Source organism: Trachymyrmex septentrionalis, unplaced genomic scaffold (assembly GCF_001594115.1).
Source record: "Trachymyrmex septentrionalis isolate Tsep2-gDNA-1 unplaced genomic scaffold, Tsep1.0 scaffold9, whole genome shotgun sequence".
Classification (NCBI taxonomy): Eukaryota; Metazoa; Arthropoda; class Insecta; order Hymenoptera; family Formicidae; genus Trachymyrmex; species Trachymyrmex septentrionalis.
In genome coordinates, this window is record NW_017306091.1 from 830,376 (window position 1) to 842,376 (window position 12,001).

Consider the following 12,001-nt stretch of genomic DNA (forward strand, 5'->3'; position numbering starts at 1 on the left):
TTAGCTAGTATTTTTGTTACAGTACTGTTTTATAGAAAATAATTCGAAACATTTATTCGTGAATATTATGCATTTGATGAACGTTGCTTTTTTTCTATTTAATATACATATCTATCTACATTAATCGAAGAAAAGAAAGCACACCTATATACGCTGAATACTTTGAAACATCCATCCTGATGTCTGTAAAAAAACTAAGCTTCTCTTTTTCTCGTTTCATTATCGGTTGGAGCGATAGATCATTATGTATGAGACTTCCTAAGTTTAATGCCATCCTACAGCTAGTGTATACACTACGTATTAATAATGCAACATTTGTAACGAGAATATTATGGTGGATGATGTTTATAGCCATTTGATTCACTCTACAGATGAAAAACTGTTTAGTGGCTTGATAGTAAATAAAAAAGTGATATTGATGTACGGCCGCAACGTGTTTTTAAAAATGTTTTAGTATATGACTAGGCATGTACTATGGAAGTAAATTCTGATCGAAATTACTTCATTTTTTCCCAGAAACAATAGAAGTCTAAGCAATATTATGTATGTAATTCCGATCGAAATTTTTATTCCGGACATTTCCATTCAGAATAATTCCGTAATACGTGCTCTGAACGAATTGAAACATGAATTTACACGTATGTTCAATGTAATCAATACATTTATATGTGCATATTTGTTGTAAGGAATGGAACAATGTATTTATAAAAAAATATAATTAAATTATGTAAATTCAATTACAAAAAGAAAATAAGTTAAGAAAATAGTTTAAATAATATATATTTTAATATATGTTCAATTATTTTATTTTCTTAAAATTTATTTGTTCTTTATACAAATCAACAAAGAGAATATGAGTCTTTTTTCATTTATTTATTTTTAGGTGTTGGAAATTTTTAAAGCCGATCCTGTGTTATGTCGCAGTTATAGATTGATTATTTCATTGAAATTATTATTATCTATAAAAAAAACTTGAAAGTTTTATAAGCTAAAGTTTGAAATTTATAAACTTTGACTTAAAAAATAGTCTTTGTTTCCCTTTGTTTTATTAAAGTCAATCAATTTTAAAAATAAAATTTGGAATACCAAACGGTTTTACTGTATAGTACTGTATAGACTATAGCCATATATCAAACTGACAGAATGTCAGTTCGTATTTATTACTAAGAGTGATCGTATTCATACTATTACATAAAAAAAATGTACATATACATATTATACAGCATACCATATTGCAATTTTTCAAATATATTTTAATAATGTTAATAATGTATTCTAATATAGTTGAGTGAATGATACAATCAGGGATAAGAATCGTTTGTCGTTACTTTTTATAATAATGATTTAACAGTGAGTTGCAGTTTTTTTATGATGGCAACGACAATTACATATCTAAAAGCTAAGTAAAATTGGGGAAATCACTTTAAAAAAGTAACTAATCACTATTACGCATGATTTCTTAAAAAAATTAACTTAATTAAATTAATTTGTTGTACGTCGATTTGTTATTTTTACTTGTTATTTCAAATTGTTACAAGCAATAATGAGTTATTTTTTTACAATAAACAGCGTATGATCGTGATATTTTTGATAAATGATTTTTTCTCAATCTTTCAGTTAGTTACAGTTATCATCATTAAAAAATTGCAACGTCATTATTAAATCGTTATAAAAGGTAACGATAAAAATAACAGCGTTAATTATTTTTCATCTCTAGACCAATGCTGATTAATTCAATATAAAATTACGAAACCGTATGTGACTTATGAAAACATTATTACATCATTATCAATATGAATTACTTACACGTTTATGATATATTATTTATGCAAGAAAGAATTTTTGCTAATTTTATGGAGTGAACCGGAATAATGGTGACGAAAAAACGCAAAGTTGGAATTCAACAATGTGTTATTTTCTTAATTTTTTATTATTTATACTTAAATAAGTTTAATTAAACTGAAATAATTTGGAAACTTTTTTATTATTTTAAAACAATTTATATAAAATAGTTCGTTTTTTATCAAAATATTAATTAACTATATTAATTAACTTTGAAATATTTTTGTTCAATAAATTTCAAAGAATGTTCTTCAAAATGTTGATGCAAAATGTATTAAAATTTTCGAAAGTATCTGCACAACATACAATTTTCTCCAAGAGGTGTCCAATAAAAAACGTTCAAAGAAGATATTCTCAAGAGAAATGGATGTTTAAATTAAGATACTGTAATAACATTGTTATTGTAATACATAATGTATTTCACAAGTATGTACAATAAATAAGCATGCATTCTTATAAACAAAGTAAACTTTATTATATTTAAATTCAAATTACATTTGTGATTATATAAATACATTAATTGTTACTTCTCGACATGAGTTTTAAAATCAGATTTTTATCCGACTTTTATAGATTTTTATTTTTATTCTCGATGTGCCAGCAAAACTGATATATAACCGCCCGATGTTTTTAACAACTAAAAATATAATATTTACAAAATATGTATGTTGACGTGTAAAAATAACTTAATTAATGACGAGATGATAAAAATAAACTCTTACAGATACTTTACATATTGTACATATATGTATAAATCACATAACAAATAAAATAAAAAAAAATTATATACACAATAGTTTTTATTTTATTTTTTATTTTATTTTTTATTTGATTTGTATTAAGAATTGATAAAGGCAAGAGTAAAAGTAATATGAACAATTTCTATTAGCTAGCTTACGTTACAAAAAGTAGACATTGTCATAGGGAACAGTTTTCCTGCGGTAAGGTACAACGATTTGTTGGTTCGAATCATTATCATCATTAAGTTCTTTGCTTTCTTTGGCTTCAAGTTATACCACTTGTATTTGTATGTAGCTTGATAAACTCCTTCGCACTTGACATACATAGCCATACGCAATAAATTTATATGTTGTTATATACATCGTGTTTTAAATTGGACAAGTATTATAAATAGTATATTGTATAACTTATATTCTGTTTATAATAAGTGAACTAAAAAGAAAACATACTTGTGTAACCAAAATTTCTCCTACAGCGCAATAGAGACATGTGTGTCCGAACGCATTGACAAATATCGTTATATTGAAAGTTAAACGTGGTACCGACAAATCGCGACCCTGAGTCACCATCTAAACAAACAAATGGATTAATTCTATTTAATTTTATTTAATAGAATTAAGTATTTAATTTTTAAATGTTTAAGAATAGTAATTGATGTTAAATAAATAATTTAAAATTTTTAGTATAATGTTAATTACATTAATTATAATTGATAATATGTTTTTGTTATTTATATTACATTATTATATATGTATAACAGATTTAGTACGTATATGATTATTCTTTATATATACAACTTTAGTTATTTAAATTATATAAAATGCATTAATACTAAGTATTTAAAAATGAGATAGGTTCTTTTGCCTACAAATCGATTGTCTACAGTATTGTTTGCCTATATTACTTTTGCGAACAGTTTGTTTGCGTACAAAAATTATTGTCTACAGCTTGATTGCCTACATGTATTTTTAAACATGAATAGAAATTTCAGAAACGAAGTTACATTCACTTACATGTATTATTATCTACAAGTATTATTGCCTACAACTCGATTGCTTACAAGCACTTTTGTATATTAAGATTAAGTTAAGTAAAAAAATGATTTGTATTTTTAAAGCAGAGTCTTTGTTTAAAACAAAAAATTTATTTTTAAAGCAGAAAATAGTACATGTGGTATGGGCCATAAAAGAGATGGTCGAGCTATAGGCAATAATACTTGTAGGCAATAATAATACATGTAGGCAGATATGAAATTTTTATTTGTGTTTTGTTTCTGAAATTTTCATTTGTGTGCAAAAATACATGTACAATCGCTGTAAGCTGTAATATATGTAGGCAATCGATCTTATAGGTAATAATATATGTAGATAAATGTGATTTTGTTTCTGGTATTTGTGCGCAAAAGTGCTTGTATAATAGATAGTCGAGCTGAAGACAACAATTTTTGTGCGCAAATAAACTGTTGGCAAAAATGATGTAAATAAACGATACTCTAGGCAATCGATTTGTAGGCAAATGAGATCTGCCCTTTAAAAATTTAGAAATATGAAAAGAAATTTTTATAACATTTTTCGAAATATATGGGACAGGCATGTGTATTTGTTTACGCTTATGTGAAGTGTATATGCTTAATTTATTAAATTTTTAGAAAATATTCTAATAAAGAATAACATTTATAAAACATCACATTCTTGATAGGTTAATTAAGAAAGGTTACTTACAGTACACAATAAAAAACCGTGAAGTGCAAATAATATGCCAAGGTAAAACAGCGTGCCAAGTAGCATTAATGTGAATATTTCGTCAATCATATTAATAAATCTGAAAATTATTTAAAAGAGAAAGTTATTAAAAAATATTTATATTTATAAATTAATTTTTTTAGTTGTTTGTATCATAATATTTAAAGAATTTTTTCATTTTATGTTATCCTTTAGAATAATTTAAGCAAATATATTAGTAGAAAATGTGCTTTATTTTTTTATATCAGTTAAAAAATTATTAAAAATCAATAATATAATATGCATAACCTGATAAGACGTATATGATCCTGCACGCTTTGTGATAAAGCATTTTCGAAATTTTGGAACTTATCTAGGTGGATGATACGTATTTTGAGATTTTCCAACTGACCACATACATGAAAAACTAATAAACTTAAAAAACTATCTACACCGGTGTACATAATAGCTGCCGCCGACAAGCCGAGACTCTGCATGATATAAGTTATTTCGTAAAATGGGCTTTTATCTCGATCATATATATAATATGTTTGCAGCGGCAATAATTTGCCTGGATCTGTTTTATTTGTCAAGTATCTTATTGAAATACCGAAAACAGGAAGAACTACACACAAATTAAAAGATACCAACATCATGAAATATCCGAATATTGTAAATATACGTGCCATTCGCGCTCGTTTTACCATAACATCTCTCTCTTTTATCACTTTCGCTTTCAACCAATCGTCTTTAATCATGTTTAAAAGGGGTAGAACATCTGTAATCAACAAAGATAACTGTTACTTATGTTATAATTAAGCTTAGAATAGGATATTATTTTTTCGAATTACAATAAGATAGCAAGATTGAAAATAAAATGTTTTTTTACTAATGTATAATTTACAGAAATATGTATAGGTATGTATAAAGGAGAACGGAGCTAGTTGTTACAATCTTTTACTAAAACTTTTTATACTAAACTTTTTTTACTAAAACTTCATGTATACATTTAAATTTAAAATTAATGAATACTTATACATTGATTGAAATATATATTTAACTAGTTTAATTCGAGTCAACTAGGTTAAGTAGATAATCAATTTTTTCTAAATATCAATATTTTTAAATGCTAAAAATTAAAATTTTTTGTCAGGAAGTAAACTGTAAAAAACAAATTCAAGATAATAATAAAAAATTAAACACAAAATACTTTATACTAAATGTTTATTCCAGGATACAAAATTAAATGTAAAAAAATATGTTAATGTAGATGTTTTCTTGAATTAATTATTAAATATATAGCAATCAACTATAAGAAAGAAAGAGCTTAAATTATTAGTTTATCAATTCTAAATTTAAGTAATGAGGTAAGTTATTAATGTTATTACAATGCTAGAAACTGCGTCGATTAAAGTGTAATAACTAGCGCCAAGTCGCCATTTTTTATTCGAGAAAGACTACAGATAAAAACTAATATATATATACACACACACACACACACACACACACACACATACATAAAATAAGTGAAATAAAATGTGTTATTATAACTAAATGTATATAAAATATTAAAATAAATATACAAAAGAGAATGCTAACATACCTCTAGCTTACGTATCCAATAAACAAACAATTCACACAATGAAATATTTACCTCCACATAATATAATCATATAAACATACATAGCATCTTCTACAGTTCAATTATGAATGTTATTAATTGTTAGTGAAATGTCATAAGTATTATATTATTTATGAAAATGTGTTGTCTTCTTTGGCTAAAAGGACTAATTGTAATAACTAGCTTTAATCTTGTCTACGTATTACCTTTCTTTTTCAGCCACATAATGGATAATTTTATTATTGATACCGACAACGGTAAAGTATATTGTAGATTATCAATCATAGACATTATATCACCCCAAACTTTGAATAAAGAATGTATACTCGGAATGTAGCAGCCACATATTGCAGTGTTTAACATAAGAATTGTACAAATGTTTGATATTAATTTTTTCTGTTTAGTTTCGTTGTTTTTTGGCCAAACGCCCAGCAATGCCAAGCTAGTCCGATTTAATCCAATAGCCCATTCATAATCTATTTTAAAGAGGAATAAATGCGAATAAAAATTTTAATAAAATCAAATTTCTTTGTTGTTCATAAATATTATGTAATTGTTATGTATTTTCTTTCCCCTTTTTTATGTATTCTCTCTTTTTCTCCTTATTTTTTCTCTAATATACATCACGTTTTCTTTATTTAAAAGATATTTTAAATATATTTTTTTAATAAAAAATATCTAAATATCTTTGTGGCTCATATTTGGTAATAAGTGTTAAACATTCGATTAAATTATTACTCGGTAAATTCAAAAATTGTCAAAGAGCAAATTACATATAAAAAAGTAATTTTGTATTTAATATCGTATGCGTGTATATGTATGTATGTTTATATAAATGTGTAATAGAAAAATGTAAAAGTAAGAAAATAATTGAGTGATACAAACTTTTCTAATGTTTACAATTTTCATTTGCATCAATAATTTTAAAGAGAGATATATAGGTTTCTTTTTAAATAGGTATAATTATCTCATATTTTAGCTAGTATTTTTGTAATAGTACTATTTTGTAGAGAATAATTCGAAACATTTATTCATGAATATTATGCATTTGATGAACATTGCTACTTTTCTGTTTAATATATCTATCTACATTAATCGAAGAAAAGAATGCACACCTATATACGCTGAATACTTTGAAACATCCATTCTGATGTCTGTAAAAAAACTAAGTTTCTCTTTTTCTCGTTTCATTATCGTTTGGAGCGGTAGATGGTTATGTATGACGAGACTTCCTAAGTTTAATGCCATCCTACAGCTAGTGTATACACTACGTATTAATAATGCAACATTTGTAACGAGAATATTATGGTGAATGATGTTTATAACCGTTTGATTCACTCTACAGATGAAAAACTGTTTAGTGGCTTGATAGAGAACAAAAAAATAATATTAATGCAGGGCTGCAATGTGTTTCTAAAAATGTTTTAGTATATGACTAGGCATGTAGTATACAACTAAATTCCGATCGGAATTATTTCATTTTTTCCCAGAAAACATAATAGAAATCTAAGCAATATTATGTATGTAATTGACAATTCTGATCGAAATTTTTATTCCAAACATTTTCATTCTGAATAATTCTGAATAATTCGATACGTGCTCTGAACGAATTGAAACACGAATTTATATATATACGTATGTTCAATATAATTAATACAGTTATATGTACATATTTGTTGTAAGGAATAAAACAATGTATTTATAAAAAAATATAATTAAATTATGTAAATTCAATTACAAAAAGAAAATAAGTTAAGAAAATAGTTTAAAAAATATATATTTTAATATACGTTCAATCATTTTATTTTCTTAAAATTTATTTGTTCTTTATACAGAATCAATAAAAAAAATATAAGTCTTTTTTCATTTATTTATTTTTAAGTGTTGGAAATTTGTAAAGCCGATCCTGTATTGTGTCGCAGTTATTGATTGATTACTTCACTGAAACTATCATTATCTATGTAAGAAACTTGAAAGTTTTTTAAGCTAAAGTTTGAAAAAAAATTTAGCTTACAAAACTGTCTTCGTTTCCCTTTGTTCTATTAAAGTTAGTTAATTTTAAAAGTAAAATTTGAAATTCCAAACGGTTTTACTGTATAGTACGATTATAGTCATGTGTTACATATCAAATCGAATGTCAGTTTGTATTTATTACTAAGAGTGATCGTAATCATATTATTACATAAAAAAATGTACATATTACATGTATATAAACATGTTATACAGCATACCATATTACAATTTTTTCAACAAAATTTTAATAATGTTAATAATGTGTTCTAATATAGTTAAGTGAATAATACAATCAGGGATAAGAATCGTTTGTCGTTACTTTTTATTATAATGATTTAGCAATCAATTGCAGTTGTTTTTATGATGAGCATCGGCAACTATATATCTAACAGCTAAGTAAAATTGGAGAAGACACTTTCAAAAAGTAACTAACCACCATTACGCATGATTTAAAAAAAAATAACTCATTTGTTGTACCTTCATTTTGTTATTTTTACTTGTTATTTTAAATTGTTACAAGTAATGAGTTATTTTTTTTAATAAACAACGTATGATCGTGACACGATATTTTTGAAAAATGATTTTTTTCTCAACTTTTGCTTTCAGTTAGTTACAGTTATCATCATTAAAAATTTGCAACGTCATTATCAAATCGTTATAAAAGGTAACGACAAAAATAACAGCGTTAATTATTTTTCATCTCTAGACCAATGCTGATTAATTCAATATAAAATTACGAAACCGTATGTGACTTATTTCGTACGAAAAAACGTTATTACATCATTATCAATATGAATTACTTATACGTTTATGATATATTATTTATGCAAGAAAGAATTTTTGCTAATTTTATGGAGTGAACCGGAATAATGATGACGAAAAAACGCAAAGTTGGAATTCAACAATGTGTTATTTTCTTAATTTTTTATTATTTGTATTTAAATAAATGTAATTAAACTCAAATAATTTAGAAACTTTTTTATTATTTTATAACAATTTCGATAAAGTAGTTCGTTTTTTATCAAAATATTAATTAACTGTTATGAAATATTCTTGTTCAATAAATTTCAAAGAATGTTTTTCAAAATGTTGATGTCAAAATGTATTAAAATTTTTGAAATTATTTACACAATTCTCTTCAAGAGAGAGAACCGTCCTATAAAGAACGTCCAAAGAAGATATTCTCAGGAGAAATATAAATGTTTAAATTAAGATACTGCAATAATATTGTTATTGTAATACATAATGTATTTGTCATGTATGTAAATAAGCATGCAGTCTTATCAATGAAGTAAACTTTATTATATTTAAATTCAAATTACATGTGTGATTACATAACCACATTAATTGTTACTTCCCGGCATGAGTTTTAAAACCAGATTTTTATCCGACTTTCGTAGATTTTTATTTTTATTCTTGATGTGCCAGCAAAAGTGATATATAACCACCCGATGTTTTTAACAACTAAAAATATAATATTTATAATGTAAAATATGTATGTTGACGTGTAAAAATAACTTAATTAATGACGAGATAATAAGAATAAATAAATAAAATACTTTTACAGATACCTTACATATTCTACGTATATGTATAAATCACATAACAAATAAATTAAAAAAAAAATTATTCACACAAAAGTTGTTTTTATTTTATTTTCTATTTGATCTATATTAAAAATTGATAAAAATAAGAGTAATGATAATATGGACAACTTCTATTAGCTAACTTACGTTACAAAAAGTAGACATCGTCATAGGAAACAGTTTTCCTGCGGTAAGATACAATGATTTGTTGGCACGAATCATTATCATCATTAAGTTCTTTGCTTTCTTTGGCTCCAAGTTATACCACTTGTATTTGTATGCAGCTTGATAAACTCCTTCGCACTTGACATACATAGCCATACGCAATAAATTTATATGTTGTTATATACATCGTGTTTTAAATTGGACAAGTATTATAAATAGTATATTGTATAACTTATATTCTGTTTATAATAAGTTAACTAAAAAGAAAACATACTTGTGTAACCAAAATTTCTCCTACAGCGCAATAGAGACATGTGTGTCCGAACGTATTGACAAATACCGTCATAATGAAAAATAAACGTGTTACCGACAAATCGCGACCCTGAGTCACCATCTAAAACAAATGGATTAATTCCATTTAATTGAGTATTCAATTTTTGAATGTTTAAGAATAGTATTTGGTGTCAAAACACATAATTTAAAATGTTTAATATAATGTTAATTACATTAATTATAATTGATAATATGTTTTTGTTATATATTACATTATTATATGTGTATAACAGATTTGGTACGTATATGATTATTCTTTATTTATACAATTTTAATTATTAAAATTGTATAAAATGCATTAATACAGTATTTAAAAATGAGATGGCTTCTTTTGCCTACAATTCGATTGTCTACAGTATCGTTTGCCTATATCACTTTCGCTGACAGTTCGTTTGCGTACAAAAATTATTGTCTACAGCTTGATTGCTTACATGCATTTTTGCACACGAATTAAAATTTCAGAAACGAAGTTACATTTGCCTACATGTATTATGACTTACAAGTATTATTACCTACAACTCGATTGCTTACAAGCACTTTTGTATGTAAAGATTAAGTTAAGTAAGAAAATGATTTGTATTTTTAAAGCAGAATATTTGTTTTAATACAAAGAATTTTTTTTAAAACAAAAAATAATACATGTATAGGCCATAAAGAGATTATCGAGTTGTAGGCAATGATACATGTAGGCAAATACGATTTCGTTTCTGAAATTTTTATTTGTTCGCTAAAATGCGTATAGACAATCGGGCTGTAAACAATAATACATGTAGGCAATCGATCTTACAGGCAAAAATACATATACGCAATCGAGCTGTTGGCAGTAATCTTTGTGCGCAAATAAACTGTTGATAAAAGTGATGTAGGTAAACGATTCCGTAGGCAATGGATTTATTGGCAAATGGGATCCCTCCTTTAAAAATTTAGAAATATGAAAAGAGTTTTTTATAACATTTTTCGAAATGTATGGGACAGGCACGTGTATTTGTTTACGCTTATGTGGAGTGTATATGTTCAATTTGTTAAATTTGTAGAAAATATTCTAATAAAGAATGACATTTATAAAACATCATATTATTGATAAGTTAATTAAAAAAGGTTACTTACAGTACACAATAAAAAACCGTGAAATGCAAATAATATGCCAAGGTAAAACAGTGTGCCAAGTAGCATTAATGTAAATATTTCGTCAATGATATTAATAAACCTGAAAATTATTTAAAAGAGAAACTTATTAAAAAATATTTATATTTATAAATTAATTTTTTTAGTTGTTTGTATCATAATATTTAAAGAATTTTTTCATTTTATGTTATCCTTTAGAATAATTTAAGCAAATATATTAGTAGAAAATGTCCTTTATTTTTTATATCATTTAAAAAATTATTAAAAATCAATAATAATATGCGTAACCTGATAAGACGTATATGATCCTGTACGCTTTGTGATAAAGCATTTTCGAAATTTTGGAACTTATCCAGGTGGATGATACGTATTTTGAGATTTTCCAGCTGACCACATACGTGAAAAATTAATAAACTTAAAAAACTATCTACACCAGTATACATAAGAGCTATCGCCAACGAGCCGAGACTCTGCATGATATAAGTTATTTCGTAAAATGGGCTTTTATCTCGATCATATATATAATATGTTTGCAGCGGCAATAATTTGCCTGGATCCGTTTTATTTGTTAAATATCTCATTGAAATACCGAAGACAGGAAGAACTACACTCAAATTAAGAGATACCAACATCATGAAATATCCGAATATTGTAAATATACGTGCCATTCGAGCTCGTTTTACCATAACATCTCTTTCTTTTATCATTTTCGGTTTTAACCAATCGTCTTTAATCATGTTTAAAAGGGGTAGAATATCTGTAATCAACGAAGATAACAGAGATAACATATATTATAATTAAATAACAGTGGTGTAAAGACTCTTTATGTATAAACAAAATAAACAAAATAAATG

General features: G+C 25.4%; 3 protein-coding genes across 3 annotated transcripts in view; all 3 read right to left on the reverse strand.

Moving 5' to 3' along the window:
* Positions 1-2,425: 2,425 nt before the first annotated feature.
* On the reverse strand, positions 2,426-3,152 carry LOC108755836 (odorant receptor 63a-like). The gene is made up of 3 exons (XM_018499145.1): positions 3,033-3,152; positions 2,741-2,896; positions 2,426-2,479 (listed from the first exon to the last, which is right to left on the reverse strand). The coding sequence occupies exons 1-3, from the start codon at positions 3,150-3,152 to the stop codon at positions 2,426-2,428; spliced, it is 330 nt and encodes a 109-aa protein (XP_018354647.1).
* Positions 3,153-6,120: 2,968 nt separating this feature from the next.
* The window catches only part of LOC108755740 (chymotrypsin-2-like), a 14,491-nt gene continuing 8,610 nt past the window's right edge, over positions 6,121-12,001 (reverse strand). The window contains exons 6-7 of the mRNA XM_018498952.1: positions 7,041-7,212; positions 6,121-6,401 (exon numbers count right to left, since the gene is read on the reverse strand). Coding sequence (XP_018354454.1) covers positions 6,121-6,401; positions 7,041-7,212 — 453 coding nt within the window. The remainder of the gene's footprint in view (positions 6,402-7,040; positions 7,213-12,001) is intronic.
* On the reverse strand, positions 9,349-10,083 carry LOC108755741 (odorant receptor 63a-like). The gene is made up of 3 exons (XM_018498953.1): positions 9,964-10,083; positions 9,672-9,827; positions 9,349-9,402 (listed from the first exon to the last, which is right to left on the reverse strand). Exons 1-3 carry the CDS (start codon positions 10,081-10,083, stop codon positions 9,349-9,351), a joined length of 330 nt encoding a protein of 109 aa, XP_018354455.1.